This window comes from Colletotrichum aenigma, assembly GCF_013390185.1.
Source record: "Colletotrichum aenigma strain Cg56 chromosome Unknown KSG_Cg56_contig01, whole genome shotgun sequence".
Lineage (NCBI taxonomy): Eukaryota > Fungi > Ascomycota > Sordariomycetes > Glomerellales > Glomerellaceae > Colletotrichum > Colletotrichum aenigma.
The window spans coordinates 3065856-3093216 of record NW_023500907.1 but is presented as its reverse complement, the minus strand read 5'-3'; the positions used below and the strand labels follow the sequence as shown (position 1 = coordinate 3093216).

The window sequence follows — 27361 nt, the reverse complement described above, 5'->3', positions numbered from 1 at the left end:
TTCGCCTTGGGCTCCAGTATATGCATGGTCGAGGTGGTGCTTACGCCGCGTGGAATCCTTCTCCCTACAACCAGTCAACGAGAGCTCTCCTCTCTGTCGAGGACGTGGTTAGGTGGAGGGGCTGTACTTCTCCCAGGTACCTGGACTGAGTTGGTCTTAGTCGTACTTACCAACCCTGGCCTTGGTGGTCTTGAGCGGCCTTACTGGGCTAAGGTAAGCTGTGCTGCGTGGCTGCCACCAACCTCAGACATCAACCGGGACTTTGTCACTTACGACTCGACCGCGCCGCAGACAAGCTTTCCCCTCTGCTTGCATTTGCTCGTGTTTGCACCTGTGTCTTGCTCGCCCCCGGTCACTCTCTTGCTCGAGTGCACATTGCTTCTGCATAACCCTTCGGCGTCACCACCCGCATGCTTCCACCATCCCGTGGATACCGTGGCCCAAAAATACCAAAGAAACACCCCGAGATCCAGCTGAGGGCAAGCCACACACTACTAGCCAGGGAATCATCGTGGTCGCCCTCGCCGTTGACGCCGCCCGTCCCGCCCAAGAGTCACAGTCGCACGTCGTCGTCACCTTACACACATTCCCCTCCATCCACATATAAACCCTCACGGACGCCGCACTCCGACAGTGTGGAAAGTTCTGAGTAATCAGAATAGTTCGTCCAACGCACGTTGTCAGGCAGATCACGACAAAAAGCCTCTCAGTCCCCTTGATACCCTTGTCATATCAGTCATGCCCCAAAGTAGCAGTAGTCAGTCCAAGTCCGCGGACGGTGTCGTCAAGCATCGTGCGTGTGATGAGTGTCGTGAGTAGTGGCCCCATCCCGCCTCGAAGAATGGATTGGTGATTAACATCACTCGACAGGATCGCGAAAGCTTGCTTGCACCAAGGAGCCAGATGGCTGCTCGCGGTGTAAGAGAGAGGGTCTGAGATGTGTCTACTCGCCGCAGAAGCAGATGGGGCGGCCGAGGAAGCGTAGACACGTCGAAGAGTCACCTGAAGCACAACCTTCTTCCATCAAGCCTCAAGACCAAGCACAGCAGTCGCATGCGCCGCTTATCACACAACCGACGCTAGACACCGACTTCTCCGCGTTCTTGACCCAGGACTTCAACGTCAACTACCTCGACCTGCTATCCCCCTTGGACGGCCCGCCGTCGACGTTGCCGCCCGAGCTGGCGAGCCTCAGCACGATGGCTTACACCGAGCCACGGTACCCGGCTGGAGACTTCCAGTTTGGGGTTGGGGGTGTTGACCTGTTAGGTGGCATCAACTTTGACGAAAGTGACTCTGCTGACGAGGGACTGCCTCAAGATATTAATAAAAGCTTCACTGACCTCCTGTCGGCGCAAGTGCCCGACAAGGTCTCTAGCGTCTCCCCTACCGCCTCATCATCAGACGCATCCAACACCGTTGCCAACGACACGCCCGAATCATCCACCTCTGCGCAGACACACGACACTCATTGTGACCCTGATGCTACTACTGTCAAGGCGTACGACAACACCACATGTTCCTGTCTCTCCCAGATCTTCCTGTCCCTCGACGCCCTGTCGAGGCTCTCGAACGACATCAAGATTGCCATGGCAATGGCCCGCCAAGCCGCCCGAACAGCCCACGACGTGATCAACTGCCCGGCATGCAGCGGTATCGACATCACGAAGCCGCCCCCGATGCAGTCCTTCCAGAACATGATGATGCTTGGCACCATCCTGCCCGCGACGGCCAACGCGTACGCCAAGATCCTCGAGCTCGTCGACGCCGAGACGGCCCGGGCCAAGAAGGAGAGCCGCATGATCACCTTCAGGTTCGCAGAGTACGGCGGTCTCTGGGGGGAGATGAACAAGAGAGACAAGGGTTGCGGCGTCATCGAGACGTTTGATAACCGCGAGATGGACCCCGACAGCTGGAGGCTCACGGTGCGGGGGCTGCTGAAGGTCGACATTTACGGCTACGATTTCGAGACGACGAACGGCACGGGATATCACCACCTGGGGCTCAAGGATGTTATCAAGGAGATGGAGGACAGATCGAACCACCGGCATGACGCACTAGACGCGCACGTCGCGGCGGGAAACCCGCACCCGATGCTGCATACGCAACACAACTTGATGGTGCCGGAGGGCAAGGACGACAGCCCAGAGAATCGGAACTGCTTGAAGATTATAGAGATGGCGAGGGTTGCTTTGGACAAGCTGGTAATTGCATGAGGCGCATGGTTCCTTTGGGTATCTTTCGTTCATCTTTTGAATTTGGGCGACAAGAAAGAGATATGGACGGGAAAGTACACGCTGTTGCCCGGAAACGACGAGATGTATGGCGTAATGAGGAAAAGCGAGCCTGCAGCGAGTTTTGATATTACCATTGTTAGATTTGACATCACTTTAGACGGCGGGATTTTTGATATCCAGTGGCCAACGAGCAGGCCGCGCAAATTTAAGGAACATTCCACTCCTTCCAACCTCTGAAATTGTCCACAATATCGCTTCATTCCGGCATCCGAGTGGGTTTTGTCCGTCGGGTGAGATCTAAAAGGGTTACACACATGACGATGAACAATGGTCGAAAGCCTCGAACATCCTTTAGCATCGAGTTAACGTTCCATGCAGCTTCCATGCATATCGAGACTTGAGACACGGTGAGTAATGAATGACGAGGCAACACGGTTTTTTCGGGACGTAGAGAGAAGGGCAGTGTATGGGTGTGTCTCTCGTCAGCGGCGACCCGGGGAAATGAAGAGACGGCTGACAAAGGGCTCGGTCGAGGCCGGGTACGACAAAGGGGATTATGCTGCGGGTTTTGCCTATTGATAGGTGAGTCGTGTGAGACAAAGACGGGATGTCTTGTCTCGTCTTACTTGAAGAAAAACAAGAACGAATTAGTATCAAGTAAGAGGGCTTGCGATGCGATGCGTGGCGGTTTGCGCGGTGTTGGGCAAAACCTGCTTATTACCTAAGTGTTGCAGTCATTTGATAATTTGAAGCAGACATCGACTCACCACCGGCGCGGCGCGGCGAGCCGAGTGTGGTAACGATGTCGCGAACGGGCACGGGGGTGGTCCATTAGTACGGGGCAAGGTTACCTAGGTTGGGACCTGATCATTAGTAATATGGCCAATGCGATTCCCAGGGAAAACGATGAGAGCAGGCGGAGATCTGTGCCCCTCGTAAATCTGGATTTCTTCAGTTTTAGTGCAGGACTGTCAGATAAACCTTCGTGTTCGCGATGGAGAGAAGAGATTGGACGGGACGGGGACGATGGGACCGGATGTTGATAATTGGCCAGGAACCTGCCTCAACTGCGCTTCATCAGTTGGGGGTCGATAGGTGGACAGCGGACTGAGATGGACCTGGATGGGGGGGGGCGGGGGCTCGGCGGCCTTGGTGCGCGCCGTCCGTCGCCCGCGGGTCCCCCTTTCGGCGCTGTCCTGCCCATTTCCTCCGGTTTGCCTTGATCAATTCCATTCCCGCCAGGTGCAATTGCCAGTAAGATATTCCCCGGCTGCTAAAATCTCAGGCGGTGATCCACCTGCAGATTAAGGTAACCTCCAAAAAAGCTCCTAACCATGAGGGCCAACAAGCCTTCGTTAGCGCCGTGGAAAGGGTCCCGTTGTCCGCTGTCCGCTGGCTGTGCTCACCGGGCTACGGATAACACCCAACACCTAATAGCGCTCGCTTGGGGCCGAATGTTCGCGCGGCAGGTCTGGTCCGTTAAAGGCGGGGACGCTAAGCCGCATCGGAAGTAAGCTTGTGTCAGAACCTGGAGCCAACTGCTAGGCGGCAGAGGGGCTCAAACGGGGGGCGGAGGGTCCCAAGGTCCTTTTTCCCCAGGGCCCTGGTGCGCTGATGTGCTGATGACCCAACTGTGTTTTTCTCTGCCGTTGCTACCAGGTATGCTGCTGGAAGGAAGTGATGATGCCCAGACCACCCAACAGATAGAACATTGGCAGCGGCGAATAGAGTTCCAGTTAGCCAGGTGCCTGGTCTGCCTACCGCAATCCTAACAACTGCCTGCGGTGGTAGAAAGGGTTCGTGTATTTGTAACTCGACCGCCTAATTGTCCGTGCTTGCATGTCACTTTCTGGCTCCGCCTCGTGACAGTAGCCTCCGTCCATGTCCCATCCTGTGTCCATCATCACCTTTTTGGCGTCCAGTAGTCCTCGTTTTTCTCATCTCTTCTGCCTACCGCTTCTCGCCTTACCCTTTTCTTTCTTGCTTCACACGCTTGTTTCTCCCTTTTCCTTCTTTAAACAGCCTCCTCCCCCGGATTCTACCTTCCCCTCCTCTCAACGCCCTGCAAGCGCGTTTACCTGTCTCTTCCTTGCTTTTCTGAACCCCGTCGCCGGTCTTCAACGTCGGAGCTCCAACTATCGACCTGCATACATATTTGCCCGTGTCTCGAAGCTAGTCAGGTAGAACCGTTTCGCCTGCCCACACGACCAACCACCACCACCACCACTCCTACCGTCAACCCCAGAAAGACGGGAAGAAAGAGAGAGCGCGCCCACCCCCGATCTCCCAAAACGTCATCCACATTCCGACGCCGCACCTCGCCCCCCCTCCCGACCTAGGCGTCACCAGGTCACAAAGACACCGCGTCTTTGCCTCCCTTAGCCGTACATAATCGCTAGACCGGCCAGGCCAATGGCCCCCCCGCCGCCCTACGCAATAGCGACTGGCGCCCAAGATGCGCTTCCCACATCAACCCTCGCCGCCGCCCTCGCTGCCGCTGCAACATCAACCATGATTCCCCTCACGAACCCAGCAGCAGAAACCATGGCCGACGTCGTCGCCACCGCTGTCACATCGGCCGCCGCCGCGACTGCGACCGCTGCCATGAAGGAGGGAGGCGGCAACGGCGAGTGCAGCCTGCTCGGCTCCTTTGCCCTCATCGTCCAGGCTGCCCTCGGCGGCCTGGCGCTTCTGTCATTGGTGTACAAGCGCTGGAGGGAACGACCACAAAGGCCCGTCAAGACCTGGTTCTTTGATGTGTCGAAGCAGGTGTTTGGCTCGGTGCTGGTGCACATCGCCAACGTCTTCATGTCCATGTTGACGTCGGGGCGCTTCTCTGTTACGTTGGACCCCGCGACGACGGCCAACGTGCGGAGGTTAGTAACGCGCGAGGAGGACTACACGCCAAACCCTTGCTCGTTTTACCTGCTCAATCTTGCCATCGATGTAAGTTTCCTGCGCTCCCTGCGTGCTGTCTGTACCCGGCTAACGTGTGTCCCAGACAACGATCGGCATCCCCATCCTTATCGTGCTCCTCCGAGTCCTCACCGGCCTTGTGGCCTACACGCCAATGGGCAAGCCCGCCGAGTCGATCAAGTCCGGCAACTATGGCAACCCGCCAAACGCCTGGTGGTGGCTCAAGCAGTCCGTCATCTACTTCTGCGGCCTCTTTGGCATGAAGCTCTGCGTGCTCATCATCTTCCTGCTGCTCCCCTGGATCTCGCGCGTCGGCGACTGGGCCCTGCGCTGGACCGAGGGCAACGAGCAGCTGCAGATCTTCTTCGTCATGATGTTCTTCCCCCTCATCATGAACGCACTGCAGTACTACATCATCGACTCTTTCATCAAGCAGCCGCAGACCGAGCACGAGCGCCTGCCGGATGAAGACCCCGAGTGGAGCTCGAGGCACGCGGCCGTCAGCCCGTACGACGACGCCGACGAGGCGAGCGATCACGACACTGACTCGGACGACGGCGGCAGTCTGAGGTTAAAGAAGGCGAAGCACGCAGACGATGCGGAGTATGATCCCGACAAGGATGGCGATGCGCCCACGGTGATTGGCAGCAGCTCGAGCAGGACGAACCACCAAAGGAAGGACATATCGGCGGAGCTCTTCCCCAAGGAGTGATTTGTGTAACCCTTACGAGAGGACGGAAACCTAGAACATGTACAGGTGTAGGGCCTAGATGGTCTCTTAGGGTTGTAACAATATCGATATGGTTTATATACGTTATCACATATCTTGCTGCGCAGCGTATTTATGGAGAATAGCAAGCTCGGGTAATTATATGCATTAGCTGGTCACGTCCGTTTCTCAAGATTCCCATTGTCAATGACTTCTTCCCACTGAGGCTTTTATTACGACACAGCCTCTAACAAAGCAGCATGGCGGGTCAGAAGAACGATGGATCTCCGCAGCCGTATATTCTGAAGGCCGGCGCCCCTGTTCGAATGTCGGGCAAACGAGGCGTTAGCAAAGCCTCTCGGCACAAGTTCGCGTTCCTGGTCGATGTGTGGAATAAGCGGGTGAGATGGAAGAGGATGACAGGACACCAGGACTATGGTATACCAAGCAACAGCCTGGCGTAAAGTTGCCACGACACATTGGGGAATACGAGGACGGAGGAGCGGCCCCGTCTCGGACGAGCGGTGTGGACGATTGGGGGAGTCAGAACAGAGGAACAGATGAAAGTATGCCCTTTTGGACTTGCTTTCCGGGTGGGAGGATCAGGTGTCCAGCGCATGGCTATCGGCAGGATGACGGTCCGGATTGCCTTCACGTCCCCCGATCACAGGAACATTTGGCAGAGCACACAGCCTGGGCAGAGTGTATGTCCGCCGTGTGGTTGCTGTTCCTCCAGGCCAAGGAAGATTTGTGGAAGCGGACATCGGGAATGGCCAACGACCCTGTCAATCCAGCAGAGACGTCGGCCGTCTCTCTGTACATCTTTCAAAAGGGAGATTGCTCTGCCGCGCCATCGCACCGGCGTTTGGATAGAGGGAGACGTTATCGCGGTCCGTCCCGCTTGACCTGGCCATACTACTTCCAAGCATTGCACTGACGCTTTGCCATTGATGGCACAAGAGATTGCGGAGGAGACATAGAAGAAAAAAAAGAAGAAGAAGAAATGGGACACAACTCTTACTTCCATACTCGACGCCTCGTCAAAGGGGGAGGGAAACAGGTTGTTCAACAGCAGATTGAACCAAGCCTCACATCCTTAATAAAAACCCCGATAGACGCTTGTCAGGCCTCGTGAGCCGCTCGTGCGCCCAGCATTTCGGACACAAATCCATCCTCTCATGTCCCTATCCACGGTGACAAAAGTCAGGTCTCTCTCTCACTTCTCTCTCTTGGTATACCCTCCCCCACGCCATCACCATCACCAGAGACCCTACCGCCATTCACTGCCTTAGCTACATCACCTGATTCCCTTGCAGTATATAACCGTGTGATGGCGACAACGACCTGGCAAAGCCGGACTTGAGACATCTCGGTGTCCTCATGGACCACAAGAAAAAGCAGTCAAAGATATGGAAAAGACAGGACACTTCAGGTAGTCTTTTTTAGTTACTTACGGAGAAGAAAATCAATCGTTGCGTCCTCTTTTCTCATCATCCATACACTCGCGCCTGTCTTCTCGAAAAGGGCGAAGGGGCAATTCAATACACGGCTTGAGGAAGTTCAACAGCGGCCCGACCATAATCCAGGTCACCACATATGTCATCATCACACAGCACGATTCAGAGTTCATACATATTTGATATAATCTTTCAATGCAATCCTCTGATATCTCCCTCTCTCGAAGCGGGTATCTCCCACACCACCATCGCAACAACCTCTTTACCCCTGTCCATCTCCCGCAACCCCTACCCTAGACACAACGTCCGAGTAACCCCCCTCTTGAACCTTCCTGCTCCCCAAAACTCAAATCCATCCCAAGTCTGCGGATGGACAACATAGCAAACGATCAATGACGGAAGAAGACGACGCCAGCCTGCGGCTCGTTCAGCGTCAAGACGTGTAAGGTGAAGAAGTGCTGTGTGGATGGCCAAATCCACGCGAATGCAAAAAAAGAACAAAAGGCCCCGCAAGAAATGAAGATTCGCCATGACGCAAGGGAAACCCGTACAGAAAAACAAAACATAGAAACAGAAACTTTGACCTGGGTCATTTCATTATACACCCTCCATTGCTCCTTCATCAAATTCGAAGAAAAAAAAGGCTCTTTCTGTATGCCCGAAACTCCGTGTGGGAAACCAACCCCAGTTCTCTCTTTTTGATGTTCCAAACAGACGACCAGTGGTTTCTGCGAAAGGGTGCGGTCGGTTCAGGGATGACCCCCTCACGAAACCACTTTAATCAAAACTCAAAGTAACGCCGCCTCGGATGTATGAATTTCGGACTGCATTAGTCTTTAAATAGACTGCCGTGACGGAGACAGCATTCCACTTTGTCGCCACGCATGCGAAAACAGTGCTTTCCATGTCAAAAGGTCGTGATAAATGCTTTTCTTTCATTTCGCTCAAACGCCGCTCCAGCCTTCCTTGGTCGGCTGGTAGGCCTTGTATCCTGGGTACGTGCCGCCGCTGCTTTGCGGGGGGCGCTGTTCTTCCTCCTCCGGCTCGGCGTGCATTGGCTGGCCAGTGGCGGGGCCGCGGTTGTAGTTGTACTGCTGCGGGCGGCTGTAGCCTGACTGGAAGTCAAAGCCGCCAGAGTTTTGGAGGTCGGGGGAATGAGGAGCGTGATCTCCGGTGTAGCTATGCTGAGGCGCGGCCAAAGGTCGGGTCGACTCGGACGAGTACTGACGCGCACCACCACCGTATTGTTGGCGGTTGTAGTTGTCATTGCCATACTGGTCTTGCTGGTCAAAGCCGTAATCATTTTGAGGCGCAGGGGAGCGGCGGTAGGGATCCTGAGGAGCGGGGGACCTGTGGTAGTCGGCAGGAGGAGGGGCGGGGGAACCGCGGTAATCGGGGGCCGGCGAGCGGCGGTAGCCAGCAGGCGCAGGGCTGGGGCCGTTGCGAGGGGGGGCAGTGAAGGCTCTGCTGGGGGCCGGGCTAGGTCCGTTGCGCGGAGGGCGGCCCATGCCATATCCTCCTTGCTCAAAGCCACCAAAGCCTCCGTCGAGCTCGTGCTGGGGCGGTGGGAAAGTCTGTCCTCTTTGCGGGCCGTAACCGTTGTTGTTGTTGAACTCACGGGCGGGAGTCCGTCTGCCTTGATTCATCGCCATGCCTCCAGCTGCTCCAGCCGCAGCCGCGGCTCCGTACTGGTCGACGCCGAAAGATGAGTTGGATTGTCCGTATCCGTTGTTGTTGAATCCTTGATTGTTCATGGCGTAGGGGTCCGCAGACTGATTGGGGAAGTAGCCGCTAGCTCCCGCCTGTCCGTTCTGTCCGTAAGGGCTCCTATCGCCGGGCATCGGGCTGTTCGGGTGGGACATGGCGTTGGGTGCCATGAGAGGCATGTTCGGGTTTGGCGACGCTGCGGGCTTGTTCATCTGCTCCAGTTCCACCTCTTCCTCGATCGCAACCTTCTTAGATCCAGCACCTTCCCAGCTGGGCATGGCAGGAAGAGCGTCTCCGTCCTCCTTGCCCCCGGACTTGCTAACATCGAATTCGGCATACTGAGGGGGCGCCGAGGCTCCGGATGCCATCGTTGCCGGTGCTGTGGAGTGTGCGGTATGCGTAGGCTGGTTTTGGAGGAATGGCGGGACGTTCGAGTTCGCGTTCATGGGCGCTTGTGACTTGTACCCTTGATTCGAAGAGTACGGCTCGTCGAGGTACTTATGAGGTGTTCCTTTCGGGGTGTCGCAGCAGCCGCAGCAGTTACCGCAGCACTTGAGGCAGTAGCAGCACTGGCAGCAGCACGACAGACCGCAGCAAGCGCATCGAATGATACACCATACAATCGAAAAGATGATCAAGCCGCCGACAATCATGACACCGATAACCGGCCACCTGCGCAAGTCAGCATCCATTGACCCAGAATCAAGCCGCGTAAACCTACTTGCAATAGTTGACGGACATGCAGTTGTCCCAACTTGAAAATGCCGTCTTCACATCATTAACCTGGTTTCCCACGTTCTCCACCGTGGACATGATCTGGCGCTTCTCGATAGTCGCAGCCATGCTAGACATTACTGAGCCCCAAACTCCTCCGCGGAGGCTCCTCGCCATGGCGGCGTCGATCGAGGGCATCTTGAAAGCCGAGATGCCGAATTTCTCTCCAACGAACGTGATTCTCGGTATGATACACTCGGAAAAGCCGGGGTAGTTGTCGAGGTCGGGATTGTCGAATGAGAGAGGGATTAAGTTGCGGAATAGTAGCAAGACTATAGGTCCATCATCTCATGAAAAAAGACGGATTGCTCGGTGTTTCGTTTGATCGGCTGAACGCACGTTGATCTTCCGTGCAGTCAAGGGAATGGAAGGCGAGCCGCTTGTGTCCTGAAGGTCCGGGTGACGCAGGTGTAACAGAGCGATCTCAGGCGAGAAACGGGCGAAGAGGCAAAAGCGCAGCAAGCGAAAGCGGCAGGCGTGAACGAAAGTAGATGTCCCCTCTCACAGACCGGTTCTGGAAGGGACGAAATTGAAATGCCTGTGTGTTGCCGTTAGAGGAGGGAGAGTTGAAGGTGGTTCGTCACTGCGGGAGGTGCAGTGTAAAGCGTAGTCGCCCCCTTGCGTAGTGGTAGGGGAAGGCGCAGCGAATGACAGCGTAGGACCGAGGGAAGCCCAGAGGTTTTCGTCTCAAAATGGCGCTGAAACTGGGCGGTGCAGTCAGTAGGCACCGCAGGGTTGACAGGATGACCCCGAGAATAGGCGATCGGTGGCCAACAGATTGCGGTTGGGGGCTGGCGGTTTATTGGGCGAATGACGCTGTTTGTTTGGTGTAGAAAAGGGGTGGTGGTTCCGATATTTCGTATGGTATACGCGGGCCTTGTCGAGAGAAACACGGATATCCCAGGTACGTAGTGGGCTGTAGCTGAGGAGGGTCTCGTCGTGAGACGTAAATTGTGTGTGTGGTGACGAAAAATGCAATAAATCCTCGTGTGGCGGCGGGCTGAGTCGAGAAAGGAATGAGCGGAATGTTTATCCAAACTTTGCTGATGCTATATGTCTATCGTTCCTTAAAGGGAGTGAATCAGGCGCAGAGAGGGACACGGGGAGCCGGCATCAAACAGCCTCGGGAAGGCGGGCGGGACTTGGGACGAAAGACAACTGATAAAGGAGCGAACGGAACAGGACGCAGCCTGCCGGGTCGGGTTGTCGAGGATAATGCACCTCCAAAGGGTGTCGAGAGAAATAAAAAAAGAGGATGTGAGAGGCCGCCGTGCCGTGGATGGGATGGACTTGGAGGTGTACCTTTTCCCGGAGCGTCAGTGAGGGGACGAAAGGGAGGATGAGGAGGAGGGACGAGGGAGAAAAATAACGAGGAGCGTTGAGAGAAGAAAGGAACGGGAAAGGATTGACGTGACGCACGCGCTACTTTCCCAGAAAGCTAACGGTTTCCACGAGGGTTGCGGGCGATCAAGACGACAAAACACACAGTATGAACCCCGTCCAATGAGAGCGGAGATCAACAAATCACACTGCGCAATGACAAAATCGTCAGTGTGTCGTGCCTACCTAAGAGAGAGCGACTTGAGCGATCAAGGGCGATACGATAGAGAGAACGAGAGAGCAGAGATGGAAGGCAGAGAGAAGACACACGCACGCGCACCACTGTCCACAGCCCACACACATGAGGGAAGCCAAGGGAGATTTCAGATTGTGAGCGGGAAATTTGAATTGCGATCGAGCGCCATGCCGCTCTAGCGGCATCCCCCTGCCTAGTGTACCAAGCCGCGCTGCTGCTGGCTGCTGAGTGCTCACCAAAGTGGATGCAGATTGGACCTGAAGCTCCACGAGCGTCCTGGCTCTCACAGGCGTTCCTGGCCGTAGCGTGCAGCGTGCCGTGCGGCGTGCATCGTGCCTGGCTCAGACGAACTCTGGTGGGGTGAGCAGTTCGCTCCTCGCTCGCATTCTCTCCCGCAGAGTCTCCCTCTCTCCCGGCCTTACCCTCGCTGAGAAATGCGAACTCTGCCAGCGGGCAGGCAATGGAGCCAGAAGCAACTCGCGGCAGAAGCATGCACTGCAAAATTCTGTGCCAGCAAGTCCCCTGTAATCGCGCAAGTGCCGCGGCGCAGCCGTTCCCCTTCCCACCTCTTCCAGCGCCGCGTTGGCCGTTAGTCGAAGCATTCTCTCTCCCCAAGTCCCGGTCCCTTAGCGGCAACCTCTTAAGCCGGTCAGGGGGTACGTATTCCATACCTTCCCTCCCGCTTTTCCTTCTGAGAAGCTTGTCAGGGGTCGGAGATGATTTGGATTCGTCGACCACAATTTTGAGCTTGCTCGCCCGCTGACGGGTTACCGAAGTTTCGCAGCAGCAAAGCGGGAACAAGCCAAAACCCACACGCCGGCCGAAATCTGCTCGCAACATGCAGAGACAGAGACAGAGTGGCTTGCAATCTGCAGGGTCACAAGGTGAAACCTGCACTTTGAGTGGACTCTATCTGTTGCTCGCCTGAGGATTCAGGCACCCGTGCTGACTTGGCAGTGGACCGGGCGTCTGGGGCTTTCCCACATGATTCGGATGCCACGGCCGATGGTTATTCCCATGAACGCCACCCGGGTCAGCCACACAACCCTGCTCCAATCCCGACCTCACTCGCCACAATCGGAACTCCGTGTCGTTCGTCGTGTTTTCTCGTCAGGCGGGCTGAGCAGGCGGGTCGGATACGGCAATGGGGGCCGCCGAGAATAGCGTTGCGAAACCGAGGATTGTTCTCCTTGTCTCGAACTTTTCGGTCGACGGTGGGCGCTGAAGGGGTTCGGTCGTTTTATATGCGAACATGGCCCTTACTGTTTCAAGCAGCGTCGGTGAGACTTTCTCGTCGCATTCCAGGCGGTCCTGAGGGGGAGAGGAGGCGCCGTGTATGTCCGGACAACCGCCGACGAAGAGAGCAGACACTCGATTTTGTGCTCCCATACGTTTCCAGTGCTGCTGAGTAAAGCACTCTACTCACTGCGTTAAGGCTCCTGGGTTATCACTATTCGGCTCGCTTGTTCAGTTCTCTATTGACTTAACTCTGGTTTCTCGACTGCATCTTCATCTGGGATCGTGGGATCAAGAACCATGGACGCCACGAGATTTCGGGAAATGGGCGTTTTAGGCACCCTTCCTCGTTGTCTAGCTCCCGGCTCCGGGGCGCCGAGATTGTCGCCGCCAGGGAGCGCCCCGTGTTTTCTGGAAACTCATTCTAGAAGCATCAGGTGTCAGCTGCAGCAGATTCAGGAACCATCTGATGTTGAAGCCGGCGTTTAAAAGTGCTCACGGCCTGAGCTTAGCGCGTCACCGTAGATCGGCCAACGACATGGAAATCACGTCACAACATCAAGACAGGTCGAGGTCGTTAGAAAAAACTAGTCTTTTTACTAAAAAAGAGATATCATACAGTCAGAAGAGGAAAAGCCCGTTTCCTGACCATCATAGGCCGTGAAAAGGAGGAGAATTAACTCCAGCCGACGTTTCGTTCCTCCACATGGTTCATCTTCATAGGTCTCCCAATTCCCATCGAAAAGGAAACCCTTTAAAACGCCGCTGGATCAATTTTGGTCCGCAATCGAGGTATCATTTGGTGTTCGCATATCCCTTCCTATTCCCTTCCACCGTGCTGTCTTTCTCGCATGGCAACTCATCCTCTCCCAAAAACACACACACGCAAGCACCCTCTTACTTTCCGGGAGGCGGCCCGGCGGGCGGCGCGTAGGTCCCCTGGGGCTGGTGGTACGCGTTCTGCGGCTGCTGGAGGTTGATGCCCTCGTTGTGATTGCCGTAGTAGCCGTCGTTGGGGTTGAAGGTAGTGCCGGTGTACTGGGGCTGCTGCTGGCCGTAGGCCGGGGGCGGGTTCTGGTACTGCCCGGGCTGGCCCTGGCCATAGCCCTGCTGCGGGTGCTGCTGGTTGTAGGCGTAGGTGGTGTTTTGGGGGTAGTACTTTTGGTTGTTACTCATCCAGCCGGTGCCGTAGAAGGGCGACATGCCGCGCTTTCTGCGACGGCGGGAGCTCACGCATCTGTTTTTGAGAGAGTCAGTTCAGCTTCTTTTTGGGGGCTTTGTCGGGGAAGGCGATGTGCTGGATGTAACGTACCCTAGCGCGACGAGGATGAGGATGGCGATACCCAGGACGACGGCGGCGAGGACCCAGCGGCCCCAGTAGTACCACGAACTGCGTTCGTAGCACCCGTATGCGTTACAGTACGTGGCTCTGAACGTTGGTGTTAGTTTTGCGTGGATGAATTGTCGCTGGTGATGGGATGGGGACGGGGGGCGGGCCATCGCAATCTGCCGTCGTTGTTGATCGGCGGAAGATCGCGATGTGTCCGACGGGGAAGTATACTATGACGAAAGACTTACCTCTTCGTAATCGCATCGTGAGTTGCCTGAGGGAGAGGGTAGGGAAGGATGTGAAAATCTGCGGGCGCCATGTTGATGATTTTGGCGATGCGCTGGATGGAGACGGCGCAGTCGATGTTTGCTGTCGGGTGTAGGTGACGGAACTTGCCAACCGAACTTATTTACTGGCCGACAAACAGGGAATGTGGCCGTAAAAGTAAAGACGCAATGATAGGAAATCTCTCAATCTGAAATCGTCTTCGCAGTTATGCCAAAGCAAAGGAAAGCTCGTGGCGTTGTGTCGTGAGATGTATTGCTATTCAATGACGTGATAGCTGTTGGCCTGACGTCGCGGTTGCTGGAACGTTCACCCCCTCGTACGAGTGAATGGGGCAAAGGTTGGATGAAATTAGGCCCGCCCGGTTCAGGTTCTCTGCTTCAGGGACCTCGTAGGTGGGTTTAGGTGCAATAAGGCTTAGGTCGTTTGGGGTGTTATGCAGGGCGGAGCGGACGCTGCAAAAGTCGAGTCGGGTTTGATTAGGCTGAGCGCGAGCTTGGCGAAAAAGGTCTAAATAAATGGGATGGGCGAAAGAGGGAGGGGGGGAAGGACGAGGGATGGATCAGTTATATTCGCTGGTAGGTCAAGAAAGTTAGGTGAGGAAGAAAAAGCCAAGAAGACCGTCACCCGTCTCTGGACAAAGCGACGTCTTGGAGGCTGGGCAGAGTCACCGGCCCCGAATGAATTGCGTGGCCTGCCTCCTCTGCCCAGACTTTTGGTTGCTTGTTCGGAGCTGGGAACCTTCGCGCATTCCCACACACACAGTGACTGACTCCAACGCACACAAAGTACCCTTACTCTCCGGCCGCCGTATCCCAACACCGGGCTGCCTCACGAAACTGGTTCCGATTTTGCCGTTCTCGTACCTCCGTCCCTCCGTTCCATCGAGACGGTACCTACCTATCCGAGTCTTGAGCACCTGGACCATGCCTCCCTCAGAAGCATGTCAACAGCACCAGCATCATCAGCAATCAGCATCACCGCTGCGCCGGTATCAGCACTACTTGCCATTACAATTCCCCCAACAACCAAAGTCATGACAAAACACTTCTCTTCCGCAGGGTCCATTTCGCCCGACCAGCCAGTCAGTCCACTGCTCTCCAGCGACCCGTCAGTGGCTGTGTAATCCAATACTGAGCCAACCGCAGCTGTCCTCTCCTCGCAGCACGCCGAGGAGCGAATCACAGCGAGCGCAGGCCGGCCGGGGATATCGCTCCCAGCGCCTGACATCACCAGCCGAAAAGGCAAACGAGGGAGGCTTGGCCAAACACTTCTGGTGGCCCAATATTCCCCGCTGGGATTCCTCACCAACCGTGGCGCTGTCGCGGTAGCGTGACCCTACCTTCCTACCGACGACCAGTCACCACCGCCGGAATCTGGAATCATCGAGAGGAAACTTTTGCGCCGTCGCCCATCTTCTGCAGCATCTCGCGTCGTCAGGTACATGGCCTGCCAATGCGCGAGCCAAGTGGACTAGGCGATGCAGAGCTGTGCAGCTCACCAGATCCGCCCGTCCCTTATTCCCGTTCCATTTGTCACCTCTCCCGCATCGCCGCCAGTGATAGTGTAATCCCCAATTGCCTATTCCGGAACACATCAGAGCTAAACGATCGATATACCGACCGGCGGCGACATTCCACAACTTGCTTCGTCCGCCAGGGCAACTCAACACTTTCTCCCGGGAAAGACGGCCGCCCACGTGAGCTACCTACCCAGGCATCGCAAGCATAATATCTCCGGCTGGTCTCGTTTCTCTGCAGCTTTATCTCATCTCATCCCCCTCTACTAAGAACCCTTCTTCGACTTGGGTGCTTATAACTTCAGCCTAATAAGCCCTCACTTGTTTATAACAGCAATCTAACGTTTCCTTCTACGTTAAGCCCGTCCCTCCGCGGGCGTTTCTATGGATTGAGGACAGGAATACCCACCACCCTGGGTTCCAGCTCCATTTCTTCGACGCGAGTGCGACTGCCAAAACCAACCTTAAAAGACGCCCGGCGACCCGCGTGTCCCGGGCTACCGGGGGCACTGCTGCTGCTGACGGCGGCCCCGTCCAGCGCTGCCTGGCGTTGAGGACCACCCCACTGGGAGTGGAGGGTCCTGACCAAGGATCCCCGCCGCGGCGCTGGCAATTGTCGAAATGTCTATCCAGAGCAAATCATAACTGACGTACATAACGGAGAGCTCGAGAACACGAACAACTAACGAAACTTTCACAGACGAGAACGTTGAGAGCTCCGATTACTTAACATAGCACAGCCCGGCCGAGGCTTCAGGCCGGCTTATTATAATCTAACCTATCCCACCGCTATCCAACCCACGAAATCGGGAATCCCAGCTGAACTTCCACGAGCGCGGCCCCTCCAACAGAGATTAGATTTACCGCCTCCATGGCGCTTCCGCCAAGGCTGTTTCCAGCTTTTCCTTCGCGACCAACTCTGTTTTTGATAGCCTCCTGCGCTTCCTGGCCAATCCCCGAGCTAGGCGCCGGACGGTTGGTCCGATCTCAAAACCCTCACCCTCCGCCGCACACCCGTCGGCCGGGACCTCCATGGTATGCCCAGTGCACCGTCGGGCTTGGCGGCAGGTTGACATTTTACCGCTTGCCTCCCTCTTTCGGTATCCGTCACATCTAAGCTGATCCAACACGTCGGTCCGCGAAAGCCATTTCATATCGTAATTGTACTGCTCTTGGTATTAGAAGAAAAGTGTAGTCTACGAACACACGAATCCTGCGCTGGTCAGCCTCGAGGGAACTTCCCCCAGCAAGCGCTGCGATGTACTCAGCCTCTCAACCGCTTTATTACAGAGCATCGAAAGAGGCTGCGTCCTCGAAGGATAACAGACCCTCGCAATCTTTTTTCAACCCGCACCAAAAATTTCCCAAGGTCCTTCATTAACCGGATGAAGGACCGAGACCAAGAGCCAGTGAGCGACCTTGATCAAAGGTTGCCTCCCTGTCCTTCCAAACTTGTAGCACATGCCCAGTCATCCAAGTGACAATCGCTCGTGGAACCCGTAACACCAAATTCGTCGTGACTTTTAACAAAGCAACCATGCCGAATACCTGTTCCCCCTTGCTGAAAAATGGAGAAAAGGATTTTGTCCGTAAAACGCCGTACCGCCGCTGATCAAAAGACAACAAAACCGTCTGTGTCCGTCCGTGTTGTCGATATGTCGTCGTTATCGTCACTTGGGAAACGTAAACCTGGAGGTAATCTTCTCGGGCTCCTTCTTGCCCGCGCCGCCTTGTTGCTGTTGCTGCTGCCTCTGCGCGAGGTCCGCAATCTTCTCCCTCGCCTTCATCAAGCTGCTGTTGTCCTGCTGCTTCAGCTTCGCGCGGATCTCGTACAAAGCCATCAGCGTCGAAGCCCTGTCCAAATCGTCTTCGCCCTGTTGCGCAATCGTGTGAGCTCTCGTCTCCTGTCCCGGGACCTCCAGGAAGTGGTGGGGGTAAGGGTGATGAAGGGGGTGAGGTACGTCAGAAAACCCCTTGGGCGTGCCGGGAACGGAACCCTGGGCCGAGTTGGACCGCGAGAGCATGGGGGGGCTCATCATGATGCGGCGCCCGAACTTGTCGACGCGGGCGGGCGTCGCGGCGCCTGTGCCTGGGCGTGATGTCTGGGAAGAGTGTGCGCGGCGGAGTTCGTCGGTTGGTCGCTTGGGGACGACGCCGCCGCTGGTCTTTTCAACCGTCTCGATCGCCTTGTTCGCCGTCACGAGAGCTGCTGCTGCATTGGGTTCCTGCCGGAAATTTCGTCAGCTTCTGGGGTTGTTTTCGAGAGGCAGCATCGGCTGCGAAGGCAGAGAAAAGTTTGTTGCGGATCTGCCTCCTATCCTACCCCCTGCGAGATGCGCACCGCGAGAGGCAGATTTCGATGGGTGACATGGGCGAGTAATGGGGGGCCAGGGGATGAGGAAGACGAGGAGGAAAACGTACCGCCGCGTTGAGGCTGCTCAGGTCGGCGAGCATCTGCGCCAGCTGGAGACTCTCCATGGCGTCGGGCGTCCTTGGCTGCGTTTGCGTTGCGAAAGGGCTCCTGGAGATTTTCGGTCGCGTGCGTGTAAAGGGACGGATGGAGGTGGTCAATTAAAGTCCAAGGAATGTTAAAGGCGTTGCTGGGAAGTGGATATCGATGGTGGGATTTAGCGGGCGGTCGAAGGGTAAAGACAGCCTGGGAGGTGGGAGGTTGTTGGTGGGACGGGCCATGGAAACCCACCGACGCCGTCATTCAAGGCTTCCGTGTTGTCTTAGCTTTTTCTTCTTTCCCACAGAGCGTCAGGTACAACAGCAGTAGCGGTGTGATGGTGCGCTTGTCAAGTACCTCTAGCTTGCTGCAGCCGGCTTAAAGTTGATTGTGTCTGAGAAGCGTGTGGGGGAAGGACAGAGCGCCGGGTGCGGGTGCTCCTTTGCTGCTGCAGCTGCCGTTGTGGTGACTTCCAGCGTGTGCTTGATTCCTGCCGCACGCCGCCGTGGCACATTCACTACTGCATTTAATACTGCTGATGAACAGGCACACCACCAATGGACAGCACCTCCCGAGTACCAGATGGCGGCAGATCAGAAGTTGCAGAAGCGCAACCCCAGGGCGCCCAGTTACCCCGCCGGAGACAAGGCAAAGTGTCCTCTTCGATCTCCCATTGGATCTGATGCTGTCGCCATCTTCGCGGAAGCGGGGAGGAGGAAACCCCCCACACCGAGCACTTCAGCCACAATGCGCGGATCCCCGGGCTCTTCCCTGTCGATTGTCACCGTCACTGTCCACTGGAGTTGTCTGGCCTGCTTTCCCCGCGACCAATCTTCTCCACCGCTTGGAGTTTGGGCAGATCTCAGTACGTATCGAACCTGGGGAAACCGTCCCTTCGTGCTGCCTTTGTCTGGGCATCCATCCGTACTGCACAGTAGTATGCTGAGGGAACTTAGCTGCAGCCCTTTTGAATTGACGAAGGCCATGCTCAACACTCGGGTAGGCTGCAAATGGTCCGCGTACTTTGGATGACAATCTTCCATAACTCGCCATGCTGTGGTGTCTTCGCGAAGCGTTTTATTGCTGGAGTCTGACATGTACTCTGTAGTAGACACATTAGTACACACATTGGCATGTCGTTGTCCTACCTTGCCTCAGGAGTAATTGCATTTCACAGTGATACGAGCAGCACTTGCGAAATGCCACAACGTGCCCGCGGACGTTGCCTCACGAAGGAGTGCTATCCGAATTAAACTAGTACCACCATAGGATCATTAGAATTGCCATGGTGAGACACTTACAGCATAGATACATGATGGCAACGAGCCGAAAGAATTCTTCATGACCTGCCGTTCTATTCGACTGTTCCTGTTCCTGTTGCTGAATGGTGGGGTGGCGTGCTGGAACCGATAACTGTGGCTCACTGTGGCTCAAATGGCGTTATCGATGTTCGTTTCTGACCACTCAGGGCTCGGGCTTTCCTGCTTTCCCCGAGGGGAAGTTCCCCACTGGAGCTTCAGACACCTCCCTCCAGCAGAGCAAGCCATTGTCCAGTCAGAGTAAGTGAATCATCTGGGAGTGCAGTTACGAAGAAAAGTGAAGCCCTCATTGAAAAAGAATCCAGGGTTGACAATTGTGCCTTTAACTGCAGTTATCAAAGTCCTTGTACGTTGGCAAATCTCCCTTTCACCGGGTATCCTCCCGAGGTTATCGGGCTCGTGAGCCGAGACTCCGATGAAGCTCCGGTGACCACCTCCGACGTCGCCTACCCTCACTCACTCTAAAGAGGCCCCGAAACGCTGACGGAACCTCATCTCAGACCTCAATTCATATATATCGTCAAGATGTCGATGATTTTCAAGCGCTCAATGGCTACCGCCGCCTCGTTCAAGAAGGCCGGCAAGGTCGTGTGCATCGGCCGCAACTATGCGTGAGCAACGTCCCACCCCAACCATTGCCTGTGATCCAGACGGCTAACATGCAGCATCCAGCGACCACGTCAAGGAGCTCAACAACACCCGCCCCAAGCAGCCCTTCTTCTTTCTGAAGCCCACCTCCTCCATCCTGCTCCCCGGCGCCGGCCCCGTCCTGAGGCCCAAGGGCGTCGACATGCACTTTGAGGTCGAGCTGGCCCTCATCCTCGGCAAGCAGGTCAAGGACCTCAAGCCCGACGACTACAAGGGCGCTCTGGCCGCCATCGAGGGTGCGTCACTCCCCTACCTCACACAATCTCTCCTCACAGGCTAACCATCTCACAGCGTACGCCGTCTCCATCGACATGACGGCGCGCAACGCCCAGAACGAGGCCAAGAAGAAGGGCCTGCCCTGGGACATCGCCAAGGGCTTCGACACCTTCCTGCCCATGAGCGACGTCATCGCCAAGTCCGCCATCACGGACCCGCACGACGTCGAGCTCTTCCTCAAGGTCAACAACGAGACCAAGCAGGACGCCTCGACCAACCTGATGCTCTTCCAGATCCCGCGCATCCTGAGCGACATCTCCAAGGTCATGACCCTCGAGCAGGGCGACATCGTGCTCACGGGCACCCCCGCGGGCGTCGGCCCGGCCGTGCCTGGGGACGTCATCCGCGCCGGTATCCGTGTGGGCGGTAAGGAGCTCGCTGAGGGCAAGATTGAGGTCGCGGTGGAGGAGTCGCCTAGCTCGTACGTCTTTGCGGAGACATGAGGCGGAGGAATTTGTGTGAGATTAGGTTAATGCAGTAAATGAGCGGGTTTATGTGATGGAGGAGGCACAGCGGTCGCCGGTCTAGAATATACAGTCTCGAAAAATTCAGTAGCAAGATCACATGTACTTTTATAGATGGTCTGATCTGCATCGCCTACAATATACCAAATATCCCGTAAACGACACCCACCGAACTCCATGCCGCCATCTCAAAAGCCCCGCCATCACTCCAGGTTAGGGTCCTTGATCGAACCAGGCTTCGGCGCCGACTCCGCAACAACACCGCACTTCTTACACGTGCGGCCCGCCTCGTCGGCCTTGAACGCCTCGACGGCGGCCTTGATCTGCGTGCCGAGGTCGGTGCAGTGGAAGGCCGCCTCGTGGACGACCTCGCGGCAGGCCTCGCAGTACCAGCGCATGCGGTCGAGCGAGCCCTCGGGGCGGCGCTGCTCGAGGACGACGCCGACGGTGTTGGCGAAGCGCACGGGGTTGTGCGGGGTGTTGCCGGGCAGGAGGAACATGTCGCCCTCGCGGATGATGACGTCCTTGAAGACGCCGTCGTCGACGACCTTGAGCATCATGGCGCCCTTGTACTGGTAGAACCACTCTGGGGTCTGGTTGATGTGGTAGTCCGTCCTGGCGTTGGGGCCGCCGACGATCTGGGGAAGGGTTGTGAGTGAGTTGCGTGGGCCTGGGTGAGAGGGGGTGGGGTTTGGTTTACCATGACGGTGAAGTCTTCATTGTAGACGCAGTAGTTGTTGATTGGCGGTTTGAGGAGGTGGGAGTTCTCCTCCAGCCTAGTGTTGGTGTGAGTTGATGTTGCGCGAATAGCTTCAAGTGCATCACGAGCGGACTTACCACTTGGGGAGGTTGACAGGGGTGGAGAGCATTGTGAGAAGTTTGTCGGGTTTACTTGAGTCGCGGACCACTACTCCAACTCAATAAGTTGCCAATAGTATCAAAGTGGACTTTTTATTCCTGTGCTGGAGAATTATATGTGGGTTGATGACTCGGCAGGATGTTTATGGACAGGTCAAGATGAGGTCAGGTCAGAGTTGAGGGGCGGATGTGATGGGATGTCGTTGTGTAGATAATGCCTCTCTCTTTGCTCTCACGTGGCGAATGAGAAGTCAGCATTTGATGGAATTTTAGGCTTTTAATGACTTTTCTATCGGATTTCCAACAAAAGAGCAGTCGCATTTATCAGCCTCCATCCGCTAAAAGCCGTGCCTCATCCGGAGCGGCTCTTCGGCCTGGGGATTCGGAGCAAACTGAACGGCCCGCCACGAGCTTTTCCACAACCGACTTTCTTACTAATAGAGATCTTCAACTCGTCAAAAGACTCCATTTCGAGATGGGAAACATCCCAGCGGACAGTCTCATCAGCGCATCATCGGCAACTCGAGCCGTAGCAGCCTCAATCGCACGCAGGCAAAACCCGCAGCCGGTCCCTAACCGCTCAGCGGAAACAACCCCGCCGTATCTGCCGAGCGATCCTTGAACAGCATCGACCGTCCAGTGACGGAAGAGCAGTGTGAAGAGAGAGGTGCAAGACAAAAAGAGCCACCCATGTGACGCATGGCATCACACATGTCTGGGAGCCGGGCCCCCCTCGCCCCGCCCTACCCGTCTGGCGCTGTCTCGCCCACTTCGCATTCCCTGCCCTCGCTCGCTGTACGAGGCCGTCTGTAAGAGAAGATGGGACAGTGGACTCGGGAGCAGCCCGCCCTCGTCTGCGTCAGCAATGCAATCCCTCAGGCTGCTGTCATCTCACTGGAGAAAAAGCGCGCTGGCTGGCCACCTGATGCTGGCGAGCGAGACTTGCATCCGAGGATGGGAGAGGCCCGGGCGGAGCCACCCTCTTAAAACAATTCAGACGAGTCAACAACGCCTTAGCCGCCGCGAATGCACTGCCAGGTCCTTCCCTCCCGCCACGTCCCGCATCCCGTTCGCCCCAAACTCACTCACTGCGAAGTTGCTTACGGCGTAAAGGTTAGAGGGCAGCACATGGCACAGAGCACTCAGCGGCACTGCTCCAGCCCCTCCTCCATCCAACCAGACCAGAGCTATTCCGCATCAACCTTAACTCTCCTGCCACGCACCAGAAGAAAGGCTGACACCCTTTGAACAGTGCCCGTCTGAGTTGTTAGCTAAGGTAGTCGAGCAGCCCGTTAGTTACCTGCTCCTTCCCTACACCGACAGTGACAACCAAACAAAAGGAAAGAGGGAACATCCCGTCGCAACCTGCGCACATATGAGCAAGTTTCCTCAAGCCACGGGCCCGCCACCGACTTCTCTGCGCAGAGCCCTGACTGATATTTTTCTGCATGACCATGTACGGCACAAGGCTGGATCCGCATACCTTGCTGTGATAAATCCCAAGAATCCCATATTCTTCAACAGGCGTGCTCTGCCCATTCATTCTAGATCGTCTCTCTGATACCCGCCCGCATATCTTCCCCTTAGCTCCCGCTCTAACCGACCACGACGTACCCTCCCTCCCCGCGTAAACCTCTTATCTTATCAGACACCACCCCCAGCTGATGTGACACCATCCGACCTCCGACCGCAGTATCACATCCCGAGCCTTTGGGCCCCCTTAACCCTTCTTTCTCAAACATCAACAACCGCAATCCGAACCTCGACGATCGCTTCTCAATCGCTTCCTCGAATCCTCGACGATTAGCATCCATTAAAGAATACCCAGAAACTTCCCCGTCAGAATGGACCACGCACACATGGATCACTCCCACATGGACCACGCCGCCATGGACCACAGCAACATGGGCGGTCACGGCGGTATGGGCGGCGGCATGGGCGACCGCTGCAGCATGAGCGTACGTCTTTTCCTCTCCTCGCCCTCTTTCCCCGTCGACATGGCCGCTCCGGAGGCGGCGACGGCGGGGAGCTGTTGCCAACAGTTTGGCTTCTCACCCGTCCCCCCCGAACAAGCGCGAGCAATGCTAACCTCCCATGTTCCTCTTAGATGCTCTTCACCTGGGACACAAACAACCTTTGCATCGTCTTCCGCCAATGGCACATCCGCTCGACTGGCGGCCTCATCATCTCCCTCCTCCTCGTCGTCGCCCTCGCCGCCGGCTACGAGGCCCTCCGCGCCGCATCCCGCCGCTACGAGCAATCCGTGAACAAGCGCGTCGACTCTCTCCCGAGTAAGCTTTTCCTCCTGCCCCGGCCGAGCCATACATGCGCATATATCACACACACATATCCAGACAATCTCCAAGCACATACAAATCTCTCCCCGTCATAAACCACACCCCACAAGACTCTTTGCTTTACACATAAAACCCAAACATGCGCAAAACACCTCTTAAAAAGCGCCGCCTCCTCTACGAAGGAGGCCGGCCCCCGGTGAGCGCAGATATTACAAAACCCCCTTCCCCCCCTAGAACCATGTGAAAAAGCTAAGAGTCTTGTCTTCCTTGAGGCATCGCTGGCACCGTTACTGAGACAACTCCCTTCCTATGGACAGGACGCGAACAAGCAGAGGCCAGCAGGACCGCCCACATCATCAAGGCGGCCCTGTACGCCGCGCAGAACTTTTACGCCTTTATGATTATGTGAGTTCCCCCTCGTCTCCCCACCTGCTGCCAAATTTGGGCTACATGCACGGGTGCGAGTAAATGCGGCCGCCATGCCATGCGCTGCGCGGCGCTGCATAGAATCCACCCGCGCGCGCATAATACCATTTTACAACCGCATTCGTCGAAACTGACCTCAACATCCCCCAGGCTCATCTTCATGACTTACAACGGCTGGGTCATGGTCGCAGTCGCCGTCGGCGCCTTCGTCGGCTACGTCATCTTTGGGAACTCGACCTCCTCCACAAAGGACAACGCCTGCCATTGAAAGAACTCCCCCGTTTTCACTTAAACCCGACACGAACACGTCCCACAGTTTCAGGGGGCCCGACTTTTGTTTGCAACTGGCATATGTCCTTTCTTTCCAGGGAACCGCGGACGCTGCTTTAGAATCATCATTCGCGGGGGAGCAGGGAAGGAGGGTGGGGCGCATTGTTTGCTTTTCTTGATGTTGCAAGTCGCAGGCGTTGGACACATTCCCGTACGTTTTATCTCCCTCGGTAGCAAAAAGGACGAGGGGCAGGGTAAAGCAGATCTTCGTTCCGTCATGGCAGCTGCGGCTTCTTCTAGCCGGCAGACTCTATATAGTTATTTCTACAAAGTGGAAGGGAAAACGGCCCTTCTTCCAAAGAATCATACCCAATGCAAGCATATTTCCCATACTCTCTGACGTTTTTTGTTTCTCACATTTACATCTTGGCCGGCTCCGTCTTCTCCTTATCCTTATCACCCGCCCCCTCGTCCCTCTTCCTCTTCTTGTCAACGAGGCTGCCCTCCCGCTCCGCCTGCAGGATGATCTCCTCGTCGCCAAAGTGCGGGTTGCACTCGAACTCGGGCTCTTTCCCGTACGCGATGCGCGCCGCGTCGACGAGCATGTGCGCCGTGAGCCCCCACACCTTGAACCTCCGTTGCTGGTCCTGCTCCTCCTCGAGCTTCTCGGCGAGGTTGCCCTGCGGGTGGTCCGCGTCCATGGCGTTGCCGGGCGTCGTGACGCGCTGGTCGTCGACGGGGACGTAGAAGTTGTGCACGCGCCAGGGGTGGTCCTTCCACTGGATCCAGTTGCCTTCGTACCAGCTCCCCGGGGGCAGCGGCCTCTGCTTCTTTTGGACCGCTGATGATGGCGATTCCTGGTCCGTGGCGCGGAGGAAGTTGTGGAAGGGAGCGGAGAAGACGGCGGCGACCTCCTTGGCGTCGAGGCGGGGGATCATGCGCTCCTCGACGAGCGGGGAGGGGTGCTCCGGGTCGTCGGGCTCCTCGTCGGCGTGGAGGAAGGCGACGCAGGGGCGGACGACGAGCTCGGTGCGCGCGAGGTTGTAGGGGAGGTAGCAGAGGGGTTCGATCTTGAAGGGTTTGGGGATGCGGGCGTCGTCCATGGGCAGGCCGATTTCTTCCCAGGCTTCGCGGCGGGCGATTTCATCTTGGGGGGTGTTAGATGTCCTTCTTCTACATTTCATGTCTCCGACTCTCCCACTTTGTGTATTGTGGAGAAGCCAGAGGTGCAGCGGTTGACTTACACGGCGTTTCTTGCAGTGTGTCCGCCTTGCCGCCCGGGAAGGCGGCGTGGCCGGAGAAGCTCCGCAGGCTGGCGGCGCGCATGGTGATGACGACGCGGAGGTCGCCCCTGCGGTCGGCGTAGAGCAGGATGAGGACGGCGGCGCGGCGGCTGACGGGGAGGCGGTCCCAGAGGGGGAACGGGGGCGGGACGTAGCGGCGCAGCCTCGCGATGGCCGCCTTTGAGCGCATCAGCATGCGGTTTGCGCACAAGTACATGGTTGCTTCTTCCTCTGGCGGCGGCGCGACATGTGTGTCGGCGCCACACGCAAACAAGAGCAGAAAAAGGAAAGGAAAGGGGAGAAAGAGAAAGAAGGAAAAGAAGAATGGTGAGGTTGGAGTGTCAGATGTGTGGGATGTATATACTGTATACGATGTGTGTGTATAAGATGGTGAAGGGTGGAGGAGGGGTGTGACGATATGGCGGCGATGATACATAAAACTGAAGATGGGCTAGATGCCGCACAAGTCGAGATGTAGAACTGACTACTACTGTGACTACTGCGAACGTCGCCTTGGATGATGCTACTATGGCTGCGAACTACTGCAAGGTTCTACATCGCGCAAGGAGGCAAAACATGAAAAAGGTGACAACAGGAACTCAAGAGCAGGCGGAAGAGAGACTAACCGCAGAGACGGCGTTCAAGGGAGCCATGGCCTCAGCATCCCAGTAGCTCGTAACCTCCTGAAAGTCGTCGTCGCCGTCGAGGATGAGGATCTTTGGTTCGTCGGTGGTGGTGGTGGTGTTGGTGTTGGTGTTGGATGTTGCTGCTGCTGACGTTGCAGCGGTAGCGGCGGCCGGGTCCTTGGCGAGCGCAGCAGGAGCTGCGACGGCGGGTGCGGTTGCGGCTGCGGCGAGGTGGGTTTTGATCTCGTGGACTTCGGCGTCTGTCGGGGGTGTGGTGGCGTCGTCTCCGTTGGGTTTCTGCTGCTGCAGGGCTGGAGTGGTGTCGTTGGTGGTGGTGGTGGTGGATGGAGTTGCTGTGGTTGTTGTTGATGTTGTTGCGTCTTCGGAGAAGGACGGGGGAGAGGTTGGGTCCGGCGCGGAGAGCTGGGTCATGTTCTCCCTGCCTCGGATGGACCTGCTTAAAGATCGTGCGGGGGAGTTGGAGTTGGAGACAGAAGGGGGGAGGGGATGGTAGGGGACGAGGGTGCTTTGCGCTGGGAGGAGGCACAAGTGGTGGATGGCTGGTGTAAGGTAGATGAGGGAGGGGGGTGTAAGAGGTGTCGGAGACGTGGGTGGATGGATGTGGTAGTTGATGGGTAGGGTGAACTCCCCGGAACTAGAAAGCCTGAAAGTCTAACAACGTGCAACGCAATGTTTGTG

The 27361-nt window shown here is 56.4% G+C and overlaps 9 protein-coding genes across 9 annotated transcripts; 4 read left to right on the top strand and 5 right to left on the bottom strand.

Annotated features, from left to right (window-relative positions):
* Positions 1-738: 738 nt before the first annotated feature.
* CGCA056_v000834 (Lactose regulatory protein LAC9) lies at positions 739-2216 on the top strand (the record flags this gene model as incomplete). Its single annotated transcript, XM_037316095.1, has 2 exons — positions 739-811; positions 871-2216. 2 exons carry the CDS (start codon positions 739-741, stop codon positions 2214-2216), a joined length of 1419 nt encoding a protein of 472 aa, XP_037185517.1.
* A 2433-nt stretch (positions 2217-4649) lies between these two features.
* Positions 4650-5865, top strand: STIMATE (Store-operated calcium entry regulator STIMATE; the record flags this gene model as incomplete). Its single annotated transcript, XM_037316094.1, has 2 exons — positions 4650-5183; positions 5239-5865. The coding sequence occupies 2 exons, from the start codon at positions 4650-4652 to the stop codon at positions 5863-5865; spliced, it is 1161 nt and encodes a 386-aa protein (XP_037185512.1).
* A 2398-nt stretch (positions 5866-8263) lies between these two features.
* On the bottom strand, positions 8264-9938 carry CGCA056_v000832 (uncharacterized protein; the record flags this gene model as incomplete). Its single annotated transcript, XM_037316093.1, has 2 exons — positions 8264-9698; positions 9748-9938. 2 exons carry the CDS (start codon positions 9936-9938, stop codon positions 8264-8266), a joined length of 1626 nt encoding a protein of 541 aa, XP_037185511.1.
* Positions 9939-13509: 3571 nt separating this feature from the next.
* Positions 13510-14261, bottom strand: CGCA056_v000831 (uncharacterized protein; the record flags this gene model as incomplete). The annotated part of the gene is made up of 3 exons (XM_037316092.1): positions 13510-13849; positions 13925-14041; positions 14191-14261. The coding sequence occupies 3 exons, from the start codon at positions 14259-14261 to the stop codon at positions 13510-13512; spliced, it is 528 nt and encodes a 175-aa protein (XP_037185514.1).
* A 3155-nt stretch (positions 14262-17416) lies between these two features.
* CGCA056_v000830 (uncharacterized protein) lies at positions 17417-18224 on the bottom strand (the record flags this gene model as incomplete). The annotated part of the gene is made up of 2 exons (XM_037316091.1): positions 17417-17971; positions 18168-18224. The coding sequence occupies 2 exons, from the start codon at positions 18222-18224 to the stop codon at positions 17417-17419; spliced, it is 612 nt and encodes a 203-aa protein (XP_037185513.1).
* A 718-nt stretch (positions 18225-18942) lies between these two features.
* Positions 18943-20881, top strand: CGCA056_v000829 (putative hydrolase; the record flags this gene model as incomplete). The annotated part of the gene is made up of 4 exons (XM_037316090.1): positions 18943-19060; positions 20017-20125; positions 20187-20398; positions 20454-20881. The coding sequence occupies 4 exons, from the start codon at positions 18943-18945 to the stop codon at positions 20879-20881; spliced, it is 867 nt and encodes a 288-aa protein (XP_037184507.1).
* Positions 20882-21105: 224 nt separating this feature from the next.
* On the bottom strand, positions 21106-21771 carry bna1 (3-hydroxyanthranilate 3,4-dioxygenase; the record flags this gene model as incomplete). The annotated part of the gene is made up of 3 exons (XM_037316089.1): positions 21106-21540; positions 21603-21678; positions 21740-21771. The coding sequence occupies 3 exons, from the start codon at positions 21769-21771 to the stop codon at positions 21106-21108; spliced, it is 543 nt and encodes a 180-aa protein (XP_037185265.1).
* Positions 21772-23604: 1833 nt separating this feature from the next.
* Positions 23605-24751, top strand: CTR2 (Copper transport protein CTR2; the record flags this gene model as incomplete). Its single annotated transcript, XM_037316088.1, has 4 exons — positions 23605-23718; positions 23868-24051; positions 24375-24462; positions 24634-24751. 4 exons carry the CDS (start codon positions 23605-23607, stop codon positions 24749-24751), a joined length of 504 nt encoding a protein of 167 aa, XP_037185259.1.
* A 421-nt stretch (positions 24752-25172) lies between these two features.
* CGCA056_v000826 (Peroxisomal coenzyme A diphosphatase 1) lies at positions 25173-27094 on the bottom strand (the record flags this gene model as incomplete). The annotated part of the gene is made up of 3 exons (XM_037316087.1): positions 25173-25900; positions 25998-26214; positions 26663-27094. The coding sequence occupies 3 exons, from the start codon at positions 27092-27094 to the stop codon at positions 25173-25175; spliced, it is 1377 nt and encodes a 458-aa protein (XP_037185260.1).
* Positions 27095-27361: the final 267 nt, after the last annotated feature.